This window comes from Entelurus aequoreus, linkage group LG14 (assembly GCF_033978785.1).
Source record: "Entelurus aequoreus isolate RoL-2023_Sb linkage group LG14, RoL_Eaeq_v1.1, whole genome shotgun sequence".
NCBI lineage: Eukaryota > Metazoa > Chordata > Actinopteri > Syngnathiformes > Syngnathidae > Entelurus > Entelurus aequoreus.
Window position 1 is genome coordinate 5,596,960 of NC_084744.1, and position 15,409 is coordinate 5,612,368.

Sequence of the window (15,409 nt, forward strand, 5' to 3'; positions counted from 1 at the left end):
ACATGACTTATGAAACATGACTATTGAAACATGACTATTGAAATATGACTATTGAAATATGACTATTGAAACATGACTATGGAAATATGACTATTGAAATATGACTATTGAAATACAACTTTTGAAACATGACTATTGAAGTATGACTATTAAAAAAAGATTATTGAAATATGACTATTGAAACATGACTATTGAAACACGACTATAAAAATATGACTATTGAAAGATGACTATTGAAACATCACTATTGAAATATTACTATTGAAACATGACTATTGAAATACAACTTTTGAAACATGACTATTGAAATATGGCTATTGAAACATGACTATTGAAACATGACAATTTAAATATGTTTTTTGAAACATGACTATTGAAACATGACAATAGAAATGACTATTGAAATATGACTATTGAAATAACCTATAAAAATATGACTATTGAAATACGACTATAAAAATATGACAATTCAAGTATGACTATTGAAACACGACTATTTAAATACCACTATAAAAATATGTCTATTGAAATATGACTGTTGAAATATGACAATTGAAATTTAACTAGTGAAATATCACTATTGAAACATGACTATTGAAAGGGACAAGCGGTAGAAATGGATGGATGGAATTATGACAATAGAAATATGACTATCGAAATGTGACTATTGAAGTATGATGATTGAAATATAGCTATTTAAAGGGACAAGCGGTAGAAAAGGTATGGATGGCTGGAAATATGACAATAGAAATATGACAATAGAAATATGACTATTGAAATACAAACGTATGACAATAGAAATATGACAATAGAAATATGACTATTGAAACACGACTATTGAAACATGACTATAGAAACATGACAATTGAAATATGATTGTTGAAATACAACTAATGAAACATGACTATTGAAACATGACTGATAAAACATGACTATTGAAATATGACTATTGAAACACGACTATTGAAACATGGCTATAGAAACATGACCATTGAAATATAACTACTGAAACATGACTGTTGAAAGGGACAAGCGGTACAAATGGATGGATGGATGAAATATGACTATTGAAATATGACAATAGAAATATGACTATTGAAACGTGATGAATGAAGGATGTTTTGAAGAAGAGCAGTTGATGCTAGAGTAAAACATGGGACAAACTACCGCTCTCTGCCCGACCCCTTGGTAGTTGAATAGTCTTCCCAGAGTGTGGACTGTGATGGACGCCATGTTTGCTCCGTGATGACAGACGCCAGCCTAAATCCTGGACCGGATTGACTAAATCCTGGACAGGATGACTAATCCTCAATAAAAGCTCTAAAGTGAGCGTCATGCTGACAATGTTCATCACTTATACTGAATTAGTGCAAACATGGCAGATGTTGTCAAAGTTGAAGGACCTTCCTGACCTCGTCTGTCATGAGGGTACCTATGGACCTTCCTTACCTCGTCTGTCATGAGGGTACCTATGGACCTTCCTTACCTCGTCTGTCATGAGGGTACCTATGGACCTTCCTTACCTCGTCTGTCATGAGGGTACCTATGGACCTTCCTTACCTCGTCTGTCATGAGGGTCGGTATGGACCTTCCTTACCTCGTCTGTCATGAGGGTACCTATGGACCTTCCTTACCTCGTCTGTCATGAGGGTACCTATGGACCTTCCTTACCTCGTCTGTCATGAGGGTACCTATGGACCTTCCTGACCTCGTCTGTCATGAGGATACCTATGGACCTTCCTTACCTCGTCTGTCATGAGGGTACCTATGGACCTTCCTTACCTCGTCTGTCATGAGGGTACCTATGGACCTTCCTTACCTCGTCTGTCATGAGGGTCGGTATGGACCTTCCTTACCTCGTCTGTCATGAGGGTACCTATGGACCTTCCTTACCTCGTCTGTCATGAGGGTACCTATGGACCTTCCTTACCTCGTCTGTCATGAGGGTACCTATGGACCTTCCTGACCTCGTCTGTCATGAGGATACCTATGGACCTTCCTTACCTCGTCTGTCATGAGGGTACCTATGGACCTTCCTTACCTCGTCTGTCATGAGGGTACCTATGGACCTTCCTTACCTCGTCTGTCATGAGGGTACCTATGGACCTTCCTTACCTCGTCTGTCATGAGGGTACCTATGGACCTTCCTTACCTCGTCTGGCATGAGGGTACCTATGGACCTTCCTTACCTCGTCTGTCATGAGGGTACCTATGGACCTTCCTTACCTCGTCTGTCATGAGGGTACCTATGGACCTTCCTTACCTCGTCTGTCATGAGGGTACCTATGGACCTTCCTTACCTCGTCTGTCATGAGGGTACCTATGGACCTTCCTTACCTCGTCTGTCATGAGGGTACCTATGGACCTTCCTTACCTCGTCTGTCATGAGGGTAGCTATGGACCTTCTTTACCTCGTCTGTCATGAGGTTACCTATGGACCTTCCTTACCTCGTCTGTCATGAGGGTACCTATGGACCTTCCTTACCTCGTCTGTCATGAGGGTACCTATGGACCTTCCTTACCTCGTCTGTCATGGGGGTACCTATAGACCTTCCTTACCTCGTCTGTCATGAGGGTACCTATGGACCTTCCTTACCTCGTCTGTCATGAGGGTACCTATGGACCTTCCTTACCTCGTCTGTCATGAGGGTACCTATGGACCTTCCTTACCTCGTCTGTCATGAGGGTACCTATGGACCTTCCTTACCTCGTCTGTCATGAGGGTACCTATGGACCTTCCTGACCTCGTCTGTCATGAGGGTACCTATGGACCTTCCTGACCTCGTCTGTCATGAGGGTACCTATGGACCTTCCTTACCTCGTCTGTCATGAGGGTACCTATGGACCTTCCTTACCTCGTCTGTCATGAGGGTCGCTATGGACCTTCTTTACCTCGTCTGTCATGAGGGTACCTATGGACCTTCCTTACCTCGTCTGTCATGAGGGTAGCTATGGACCTTCCTTACCTCGTCTGTCATGTGGGTCGCTATGGACCTTCCTTACCTCGTCTGTCATGAGGGTACCTATGGACCTTCCTTACCTCGTCTGTCATGAGGGTACCTATGGAACTTCCTTACCTCGTCTGTCATGAGGGTACCTATGGACCTTCCTTACCTCGTCTGTCATGAGGGTACCTATGGACCTTCCTATCTCTTCTGTCATGAGGGTACCTATGGACCTTCCTTACCTCGTCTGTCATGAGGGTACCTATGGACCTTCCTTACCTCGTCTGTCATGAGGGTACCTATGGACCTTCCTTACCTCGTCTGTCATGAGGGTACCTATGGACCTTCCTATCTCGTCTGTCATGAGGGTACCTATGGACCTTCCTATCTCGTCAGTCATGAGGGTCGGTATGGACCTTCCTTACCTCGTCTGTCATGACGGTACCTATGGACATTCCTTACCTCGTCTGTCATGAGGGTACCTATGGACATTCCTTACCTCGTCTGTCATGAGGGTACCTATGGACCTTTCTTACCTCGTCTGTCATGAGGGTACCTATGGACCTTCCTATCTCGTGGTACTGAGGACCTCTTCCAGGTGGTCCCAACAGAATAAAGAGAAACCTGAGGGCCAATGTGAAGAAACAAAACAGGTTTACAGAGCAGGAATGAAGACCTGATCAGTATTAGGTCACTAACCTTGTAGCGATGGGGACTTCAGCCAGTCCGGAGAGAAGAACTGCTGGTGAGAGTCGGACAAAAGCCACCACGGGTTTGTTGAGAAAGTCCAACTCCCCCACGAGTACGTTGCACGCCTCAGCACCAGGGGGGATCTTCTTCATGAAGTGAAGATCTGTCTGGAAGTAAAGTACAGGACTTGGATCTGAGTCAACTCAGAGGCCTCCTGACTTGGGTCTTAAACAGGCAGACTGTGGTCGGGACTTGGACCCGAGTGAACTCAGAGGCCTCCTGACTTGGGTCTTCAACAGGTGGACTGTGGTCGGGACTTGGACTTGAGTCAACTCAGAGGCCTCCTGACTTGGGTCTTCAACAGGCGGACTATGGTCCGGACTTGGACCCGAGTCAACTCAGAGGCCTCCTGACTTGGGTCTTCAACAGGCGGGCTGTGTTCCGGACATGAACCTGAGTCAACTCAGAGGCCTCCTGACTTGGGTCTTCAACAGGCGGACAGAGGCCTCCTGACTTGGGTCTTCAACAGGCGGACTGTTGTCGGGACTTGGACTTGAGTCAACTCAGAGGCCTCCTGACTTGGGTCTTCAACAGGCAGACTGTGGTCGGGACTTGGACCCGAGTCAACTCAGAGGCCTCCTGACTTGGGTCTTCAACAGGCGCACTGTGGTCCGGATTTGGACCTGAGTCAACTCAGAGGCCTCCTGACTTGGGTCTTCAACAGGCGGACTGTTGTCGGGACTTGGACTTGAGTCAACTCAGAGGCCTCCTGACTTGGGTCATCAACAGGCAGACTGTGGTCGGGACTTGGACCCGAGTCAACTCAGAGGCCTCCTGACTTGGGTCTTCAACAGGCAGACTGTGGTCCGGATTTGGACCTGAGTCAACTCAGAGGCCTCCTGACTTGGGTCTTCAACAGGCGGACAGAGGCTTCCTGACTTGGGTCTTCAACAGGCGGACTGTGGTCGGGATTTGTACTTGAGTCAACTCAGAGGCCTCCTTACTTGGGTCTTCAACAGGCGGACTGTGCTCCAGACTTGGACTTGAGTCAACTCAGAGGCCTCCTGACTTGGGTCTTCAACAGGCGGACTGTGGTCCGGACTTGGACATGAGTCAACTTAGAGGCCTCCTGACTTGGGTTTTCAACAGGCGGACAGAGGCCTCCTGACTTGGGTCTTCAACAGGCGGACTGTGGTCGGGACTTGGACCCGAGTCAACTCAGAGGCCTCCTGACTTGGGTCTTCAACAGGCGGACTGTGGTACGGACTTGGACCCGAGTCTACTCTGAGGCCTCCTGACTTGGGTCTTCAACAGGCGGACTGTGGTCCCGACTTGGACCTGAGTCAACTCAGAGGCCTCCTGACTTTGGTCTTCAACAGGCGGACAGAGGCCTCCTGACTTGGGTCTTCAACAGGCGGACTGTGGTCGGGACTTGGACCTGAGTCAACTCAGAGGCCTCCTGACTTGGGTCTTCAACAGGCGGACTGTGGTACGGACTTGGACCCGAGTCTACTCAGAGGCCTCCTGACTTGGGGCTTCAACAGGCAGACTGTGGTCGGGACTTCGACCCGAGTCAACACAGATGCCTCCTGACTTGGGGCTTCAACAGGCGGACTGTGGTCCGGACTTGGACCCGAGTCGACTCAGAGGCCTCCTGACTCGGGTCTTCCACAGGCGGACTGTTGTCAGGACTTGGACCTGAGTCAACTGTTGAAGACCCAAATTCCCGGTTTTCCCGAAATTCCAGGAAGTCCATAATACCGTTTCTCAATTCAACATGTTATTACTTCAACATTTCTCCACCGATTTGAAAATTCAAACACCAATTATTTAAACTCATTCAAAACATTCACATTTTTTTCAGCATTTTCCAAAAAATTCCCGTTTTTCCCGAAATTCCCAAAATGTCCATGAAATTCCCATCGAAAAGAATGGGATATTTTCAAAAGTACCACAACTTGCACATGTTTTATCCGATTCCAACTGTTCCAACTTCAAAATATTCAGCCTGTTCAAGAATTGTGGATCTCTTTCAACAATTATTTAAAAAATTCCCGGATTTCCTAGAATTCTCCGTTTTTAGGGACATTTTCCCCATTCAAAATGAATTATGCATTTTTCAAACTTCCCCAATTCCCACATTTTTCAACCGATTCAAACTATTCCACCTTCAACACATTCAATTCATCCTGGAAATTCAAAATATAATTTTTACAAGTTCAAAAAAATTCCAGGAATTCCCAGAATTATCGGTTTTCCAAACCCTATTTTCACCCTTTTTTCTGGCAACTACTCCTTCCACATTTTTCAACCCACTTCAACCTTTCCACCATCAAATCATTCTTCTTAATCAAAACAAACAATAAAATTATTTTTTTAACTCGAAAAATTCCCGGTTTCTCAAAATTCCAGGAATTCCATAAAACTATTTTTCAATTTAACATGTTACAACTTCAACATTTCTCGATCGATTTGGAAAATTCCAACACCAATTATTTAAACTCATTCAAAACATTCAAATTTTTTTAGCGTTGTCCAACAAATTCCCGTTTTTCCCGAAATTCCCAACATTTCCATGAAATTCCCATCGAAAAGAATGGGACATTTTTAAAAGTAACACAACTCCCACATTTTTTATCCAATTCAAATTGTTCAAACTTCAAAATATTCAATATATCCAAGAATTGTGTGCTTTCTTTCAACAATTATTTTTAAAAATTCCCGGATTTCCTAGAATTCTCCGTTTTTAGGGACATTTTCCCCATTCAAAATGAATTATCCATTTTTCAAACTTCCCCAATTCCCACATTTTTCAACCGATTCAAACTATTTCACCTTCAACACATTAAATTTATCTTGGAAATTCAAAATATAATTTTTACAAGTTCAAAAAAATTCCAGGAATTCCCAGAATTATCGGTTTTCCAAACCCTATTTTCACCCTTTTTTCTTGCAACTACTCCTTCCACATTTTTCAACCCACTTCAACCTTTCCACCGTCAAATCATTCTTCTTAATCAGGACAAAAAATGTATATGTTTTTTGAACTGGAAAAATTCCCGGTTTCTCGAAATTCCAGGAATTCCATAAAACTATTTCTCGATCGATTTGAAAAATTCCAACACCAATTATTTAAACTCATTCAAAACATTAAAATTGTTTTAAGCGTTGTCCAACAAATTCCCGTTTTTCCCGAAATTCCCAACATTTCAATGAAATTCCCATTGAAAAGAATGGGACATTTTTAAAAGTAACACAACTCCCACATTTTTTATCCGATTCAAATCGTTCAAACTTCAAAATATTCGATATGTTCAAGAATTGTGTGCTCTTTTTCAACAATTATTTAAAAAAAATTCCCGGATTTCCTTGAATTCCCAGCTTTAAGGGGTATTTTCCCCATTCAAAATGAATTATGCATTTTTCAAACTTCCCCAATTCCCACATTTTTCAACCGATTCAAACCATTCAACCTTCAACACATTAAATTTATCCTGGAAATTCAAAATATAATTTTTCCAAGTTCAAAAAAATTCCAGAAATTCCCAGAATTATTGGTTTTCCATACCCTATTTTCACCCTTTTTTCTGGCAACTACTCCTTCCACATTTTTCAACCCACTTCAACCTTCCCACCGTCAAATCATTCTTCTTAATCAAAACAAAAAATAAAATTATATTTTCAACTCGAAAAATTCCCGGTTTCTCAAAATTCCAGGAATTCCATAAAACAATTTTTCAATTCAACATGTTACAACTTCAACATTTCTCGATCGATTTGAAAAATTCCAACACCAATTATTTAATCTTATTCAAAACATTAAATTTTTTTTTAGCTTTGTCCAACAAATTCCCGTTTTTTCCCGAAATTCCCAACATTTCCATTAAATTCCCATTGAAAAGAATGGGACATTTTTAAAAGTAACAAAACTCCCACATTTTTTATCCAATTCAAATTCTTCAAACTTCAAAATATTCAATATGTTCAAGAATCGTGTGCTTTCTTTCAACAATTATTTAAAAAATTCCCGGATTTCCTAGAATTCTCCGTTTTTAGGGACATTTTCCCCATTCAAAATGAATGATCCATTTTTCAAACTTCCCCAATTCCCACATTTTTCAACCGATTCAAACTATTCCACCTTCAACACATCCAATTCATCCTGGATATTCAAAATATAATTTTTCCAAGTTAAAAAAATTCCAGGAATTCACAGAATTATGGGTTTTCCAAACCCTATTTTTACCCTTTTTTCTGGCAACTACTCCTTCCACATTTTTCAACCCACTTCAACCGTTCCACCGTCAAATTCTTCTTCTTAATCAAAACAAAAAATACAATTATTTTTTGAACTGGAAAAATTCCCGGTTTCTCGAAATTCCAGGAATTCCATAAAACTATTTCTCAATTCAACATGTTACTACTTCAACATTTCTCGATCGATTTGAAAAATTCCAACACCAATTATTTAATCTTATTCAAAATATTACATTTTTTTTTAGCTTTGTCCAACAAATTCCCGTTTTTTCCCGAAATTCCCAACATTTCCATGAAATTCCCATTGAAAAAAATGGGACATTTTTAAAAGTAACACAACTCCCACATTTTTTATTCGATTCAAATCGTTCAAACTTCAAAATATTCGATATGTTCAAGAATTGTGTGCTTTCTTTCAACAATTATTTAAAAAAAATTCCCGGATTTCCTAGAATTCCCAGCTTTAAGGGGTATTTTCCCCATTCAAAATGAATTATGCATTTTTCAAACTTCCCCAATTCCCAATTGGACCCAATCAACCTATTCCACCTTCAACACATTCAATTCATCCTGGACATTCAAAATATAATTTTTCCAAGTTCAAAAAAATTCCAGGAATTCCCAGAATTATCTGTTTTCCAAACCCTATTTTCACCCTTTTTTCTGGCAACTAGTCCTTCCACATTTTTCAACCCACTTCAACCTTTCCACCATCAAATCATTCTTCTTAATCAAAACAAAAAATAAAATTATTTTTTGAACTCGAAAAATTCCCGGTTTCTCAAAATTCCAGGAATTCCATAAAACTATTTTTGTATTTAACATGTTACAACTTCAACATTTCTCGATCGATTTGAAAAATTCCAACACCAATTATTTAAACTCATTCAAAACATTCAAATTTTTTTAGCGTTGTCCAACAAATTCCCGTTTTTCCCGAAATTCCCAACATTTCCATGAAATTCCCATCGAAAAGAATGGGACATTTTTAAAAGTAACACAACTCCCATATTTTTTATCCAATTCAAATTCTTCAAACTTCAAAATATTCAATATATCCAAAAATTGTGTGCCTTCTTTCAACAATTATTAAAACAATTCCAGAATTTCCTAGAATTCTCCGTTTTTAGGGACATTTTCGCCATTCAAAATGAATTATCAATTTTTCAAACTTCCCCAATTCCCACATTTGTCAACCGATTCAAACTATTTCACCTTCAACACATTAAATTTATCCTGGAAATTCAAAATATAATTTTTCCAAGTTCAAAAAAATTCCAGGAATTCCCAGAATTATCGGTTTTCCAAACCCTATTTTCACCCTTTTTTCTGGCAACTAGTCCTTCCACATTTTTCAACCCACTTCAACCGTTCCACCATCAAATCATTCTTCTTAATCAAAACAAAAAATAAAATTATTTTTTGAACTGGAAAAATTCCCGGTTTCTCAAAATTCCAGGAATTCTATAAAACTATTTTTCAATTTAACATGTTACAAGTTCAACATTTCTCGATCGATTTGAAAAATTCCAACACCAATTATTTAAACTCATTCAAAACATTCAAATTTTTTTAAGCGTTGTCCAACAAATTCCCGTTTTTCCCGAAATTCCCAACATTTCAATGAAATTCCCATCGAAAAGAATGGGACATTTTTAAAAGTAACACAACTCCCACATTTTTTTATTCTATTCAAATCGTTCAAACTTCAAAATATTCGATATGTTCAAGAATTGTGTGCTCTCTTTCAACAATTATTTTTAAAAAATTCCCGGATTTCCTAGAATTCCCAGCTTTTAGGGGCATTTTCCCCATTCAAAATGAATTAAGCATTTTTCAAACATCCCCAATTCCCACATTTTTCAACCGATTCAAACTATTCCACCTTCAACACATTCAATTCATCCTGGAAATTCGAACTATTATTTTTCCAAGTTAAAATTTTTTCCAGGAATTCCCAGAATTCTCAGTTCTCCAAAACCTATTTTCACCCTTTTTTCTGGCAACTACTCCTTCCACATTTTTCAACCCACTTCAACCATTCTACCGTTAAATCATTCCTCTTAATTAGAACAAAAAATTAAATTGTTTTTGAACGAGACAAATTCCCGGTTTTCCCTGAAATTCCAGTAATTCAATAATGCCATTTCTCAATTCCACATGTTACTATTTCAACATTTCCCCACCGATTTGAAACATTCTAATACCAACCATTTCAACTCATTCACAACATTCACATTTTTTAACATTTTCAAAAAAATTCCCGCTTTTCCCGAAATTCCAAAATTTCCATGAAATTCCCATTAAAATGAATGGGACATTTTTCAAAGTTCCACAACTCTTACATTGTTTATCCGATTCAAATCATTCAAACTTCAAAATATTCAATCTGTTCAATAATTGTGTGCTCTCTTTCAACAATAATTTTTAAAACAATTCCCGGATTTCCTAGCATTCCCAGTTTTTAGAGACATTTTCCCCATTCAAAATAAATTATACATTTTTCAAACCATTCCACCTTCAACACATTCAATGTATCCTGGAAATTCATAATATAATTTTTCCAAGTTCAAAAAAATTCCAGGAATTCCCAGAATTATCGGTTTTCCAAACCCTATTTTCACCCTTTTTTCTGGCAACTACTCCTTCCACATTTTTCAACCCACTTCAACCTTTCCACCGTCAAATCATTCTTCTTAATCAGGATAAAAAATTTATATGTTTTTTGAACTGGAAAAATTCCCGGTTTTCCCGAAATTCCAGGAATTCCGTAATACCATTTCTCAATTCAACATGTTACTACTTCAACATTTCTCAACCGATTAAAAAAATTCCAACACCAATTATTTAAACATATTCATAAAATTTACATTTTTTTAACATTTTCCAACAAATTCCCGCTTTTACCGAAATTTCCAAAATGTCCATGAAATTCCCATTAAAAAGAATGGGACATTTTTCAAACTTCCACAACTCCCACATTTTTTATCCGATTCAAACCGTTCCAACTTCAAAATATTCAGCCTGTTCAGGAATTGTGTGCTCTCTTTCAACAATTATAAAACAAAATTCCCAGATTTCCTGGAATTCTCAGTTTTTAGGGACATTTTCCCCATTCAAAATGAATGATCCATTTTTCAAACTTCCACAATTCCCACAATCAACTAATTCAAACCATTCCACCTTCAACACATTCCATTCATCCTGGACCCTCAACAAATTTCCAGGAATTCCTGTTCTTTCCTAACACTATTTCCAACATTTTTTAAGTGTGATGACTCCTTTCACATTTGTCAACCCATTTCAACTGCTCCACTGTCAAAACATTCCTCTTAGTCAGGACAAAAAAACCAAGTTGGTTTAAGAACTTGAAAAATTCCAGGTTTTCCCGAAATTCCGTAATACCATTTCTCAATTAAAAACTGTTACCACTTCAACATTTCTTGACCAATTTAAACAATTCCAACACCAACCAATTCAGCTCATTAATGACATTCCTGCTACTAATCATAAAAAAAATAAATACGTTTTTTCCCAAAATTTCCAGGAAGTTCCCATCGAAATGAATGGAATATTTTTCCAAGTTTCACAATTCCCACATTTTTCGACCTATTCAAACTATTCCATCTTCAACACATTCAATTCATCCTGGACATTCAAAACATAATTTTTCCAAGTTAAAAAAAATTCCAGGAATTCCCAGAATTATCGGTTTTCCAAACCCTATTTTCACCCTTTTTTCTGGCAACTACTCCGTCCACATTTTTCAACCCACGTTAACCGTTCCACCGTCAAATAATTTTTCTTAATGAGGACAAAAAATTAATTTTTCTCGAATTTCTCGAAATTCCTGGAATTCCATAACACTATTTCTCAAGTCAACATTGTTGCTACTTCAACATTTCGCGAACGATTTGAAAAATTCCAACACCAACCATTTCAACTCATTCAGAATTTTTGTAGAATTCCTGATTTTCTTGAAATTCCCATTAAAAAGAATGGGACATTTTTAAAAGTACCACAACTCCCACATTTTGTTTTATCCGATTCCAACTGTTCCAAATTCAAAATATTCAGCCTGTTCAAGAATTGTGTGATCTTTTTCAACAATTATCTAAAAAAATTCCATATTTCCTAGAATTCTCAGTTTTTAGGGAAATTTTCCCTGTTCAAAATTAATTATCCATTTTTCAAACTTGCACAATTCCCACATTTTTCCACCGATTCAAACTATTCCACCTTCAAAAGATTCAATTCATCCTGGACATTCTAACTATTATTTTTACAAGTTCAAATAAATTCCAGGAATTCCCAGAATTCTCGGTTTTCCAAACCCTATTTTCCCCCTTTTTTCTGTCCCTCCTTCCACATTTTTCAACCCACTTCAACCGTTCCACCATCAAATCATTCTTCATAATCAGAACAAAAAATGTAATAGTTTTTTAAGTGGAAAAATTCCCGGTTTTCCTGAAATTCCAGGAATTCTGTAATATAATTTCTCAATTCAACATGTTATTACTTCAACATTTCTCGACCGATTAGAAAAATTCTAACATCAACTATTTCAACTCATTTAGAAAATTCAAAGGTTTTAACATTTTCCAAATAATTTCCGCTTTTCCCAAAATTCCCAAATTTCAATGAAATTCCAATTTAAAAGAATGGGACATTTTTCAAAGTTCGACAACTCCCAAATGTTTTATCCGATTCAAACCGTTCCAATTTCAAAATATTCAGCCTGTTTAGGAATTGTGTAATATGTTTCAACAATTATTTAAAAAAATTCCCGGATTTCCTAGAATCTCAGTTTTTAGGGACATTTTCCCCATTCAAAATGAATTTTTCAAAATGAATTTTTCAAACTTCCACAAGTCCCACATTTGTCAACCGATTCAAACTATTCCACCTTCAACACATTCCATTCATCCTGCACCTTCAACAAATTTCCAGGAATTCCTGTTCTTTCCTAACACTATTTCCAACATGTTTTAAGTGTGATGACTCCTTTCACATTTGTCAACCCATTTCAACCGCTCCACTGTCAAAACATTCCTCTTAGTCAGGACAAAAATACCAAGTTGGTTTAAGAACTTGAAAAATTCCAGGTTTTCCCGAAATTCCGTAATACCATTTCTCAATTAAAAAACTTTCACTACTTCAACATTTCTTGACCAATTTAAACAATTCCAACACCAACCAATTCAGCTCATTCATGACATTCCTGCTACTAATCATAAAAAAAATTTAAAAAAAAAGTTTTTTCCCAAAATTTCCAGGAAGTTCCCATCGAAATGAATGGGATATTTTTCCAAGTTTCACAATTCCCACATGTTTTGACCTATTCAAACTATTCCATCTTCAACACATTCAATTCATCCTGGACATTCAAAACATAATTTTTCCAAGTTAAAAAAATTCCAGGAATTCCCAGAAATATCGGTTTTCCAAACCCTATTTTCACCATTTTTTTCTGGCAACTACTCCGTCCACATTGTTCAACCCACTTGAACTGTTCCACCGTCAAACAATTCTTCTTAATCAGGATAAAAAATTAATTTCTCGAATTTCTCGAAATTCCAGGAATTCCATAACACTATTTCTCTATTCAACATGTTACCACTTCAACATTTATCCACCGATTTGAAAAATTCCAACACCAACCATTTCAACTCATTCAGAATTTTTGTAGAATTCCTGCTTTTCCTGAAATTTCCATGAAATTTCCATTAAAAACAATGGGACATTTCTTAAAGTACCACAACTCTCACATTGTTTCATCCGATTCCAACTGTTCCAACTTCAAAATATTCAGCCTGCTCAGGAATTGTGTAATCTTTTTCAACAATTATAAAAAAAAAATCCCGGATTTCCTAGAATTCTCAGTTTTTAGGGACATTTTCCCCATTCAAAATGAATTATTCATTTTTCAAACTTCCACAAGTCCCACATTTTTTAACCGATTCAAACTATTCCACCTTCAACACATTCCATTCATCCTGCACCTTCAACAAATTTCCAGGAATTCCTGTTCTTTCCTAACACTATTTCCAACATTTTTTAAGTGTGATGACTCCTTTCACATTTGTCAACCCATTTCAACCGCTCCACTGTCAAAACATTCCTCTTAGTCAGGACAAAAAAACCAAGTTGGTTTAAGAACTTGAAAAATTCCAGGTTTTCCCAAAATTCCGTAATACCATTTCTCAATTAAAAACTGTTACTACTTCAACATTTCTTGACCAATTTAAACAATTCCAACACCAACCAATTCAGCTCATTCATGACATTCCTGCTACTAATCATAAAAAATAAAAAAATAAAGTTTTTTCCCAAAATTTCCTGGAAGTTCCCATCGAAATGAATGGGATATTTTTCCAAGTTTCACAATTCCCACATTTTTTGACCTATTCAAACTATTCCATCTTCAACACATTCAATTCATCCTGGACATTCAAAACATAATTTTTCCAAGTTAAAAAAATTCCAGGAATTCCCAGAAATATCGGTTTTCCAAACCCTATTTTCACCATTTTTTTCTGGCAACTACCCCTTCCACATTGTTCAACCCACTTGAACTGTTCCACCGTCAAACCATTCTTCTTAATCAGGACAAAAAATTAATTTCTCGAATTTCTCGAAATTCCAGGAATTCCATAACACTATTTCTCTATTCAACATGTTACTATTTCAACATTTATCCACCGATTTAAAAAATTCCAACACCAACCATTTCAACTCATTCAGAATTTTTGTAGAATTCCTGCTTTTCCTGAAATTTCCATGAAATTTTCATTAAAAACAATGGGAAATGTTTTAAAGTACCACAACTCCCACATTGTTTCATCCGATTCCAACTGTTCCAACTACAAAATATTCAGCCTGCTCAGGAATTGTGTAATCTTTTTCAACAATTATAAAAAAAATTCCCGGATTTCCTAGAATTCTCAGGTTTTAGGGACATTTTCCCCATTCAAAATGAATTATCCATTTTTGAAACTTCCACAAGTCCCACATTTGTCAACCGATTCAAACTATTCCACCTTCAACACATTCCATTCATCCTGGACCCTCAACAAATTTCCAGGAATTCCTGTTCTTTCCTAACACTATTTCCAACATTTTTTAAGTCAACCCATTTCAACCGCTCCACTGTCAAAACATTCCTCTTAGTCAGGACAAAAAAACCAAGTTGGTTTAAGAACTTGAAAAATTCCAGGTTTTCCCAAAATTCCGTAATACCATTTCTCAATTAAAAACTGTTACTACTTCAACATTTCTTGACCAATTTAAACAATTCCAACACCAACCAATTCAGCTCATTCATGACATTCCTGCTACTAATCATAAAAAATAAAAAAATAAAGTTTTTTCCCAAAATTTCCTGGAAGTTCCCATCGAAATGAATGGGATATTTTTCCAAGTTTCACAATTCCCACATTTTTTGACCTATTCAAACTATTCCATCTTCAACACATTCAATTCATCCTGGACATTCAAAACATAATTTTTCCAAGTTA

The 15,409-nt window shown here is 37.5% G+C and overlaps 1 protein-coding gene across 4 annotated transcripts in view; it reads right to left on the minus strand.

Annotated features, from left to right (window-relative positions):
• LOC133664322 (sodium-driven chloride bicarbonate exchanger-like) overlaps positions 1–15,409 on the minus strand; it is a 337,500-nt gene that overhangs the window by 240,502 nt on the left and 81,589 nt on the right. For all 4 annotated transcript variants that reach the window (XM_062068828.1, XM_062068829.1, XM_062068834.1 and 1 more), the window contains 2 exons: positions 3,645–3,802; positions 3,482–3,569 (listed from right to left, as the gene is read on the minus strand). In XM_062068828.1, the coding sequence (XP_061924812.1) occupies positions 3,482–3,569; positions 3,645–3,802 (246 nt within the window). The remainder of the gene's footprint in view (positions 1–3,481; positions 3,570–3,644; positions 3,803–15,409) is intronic.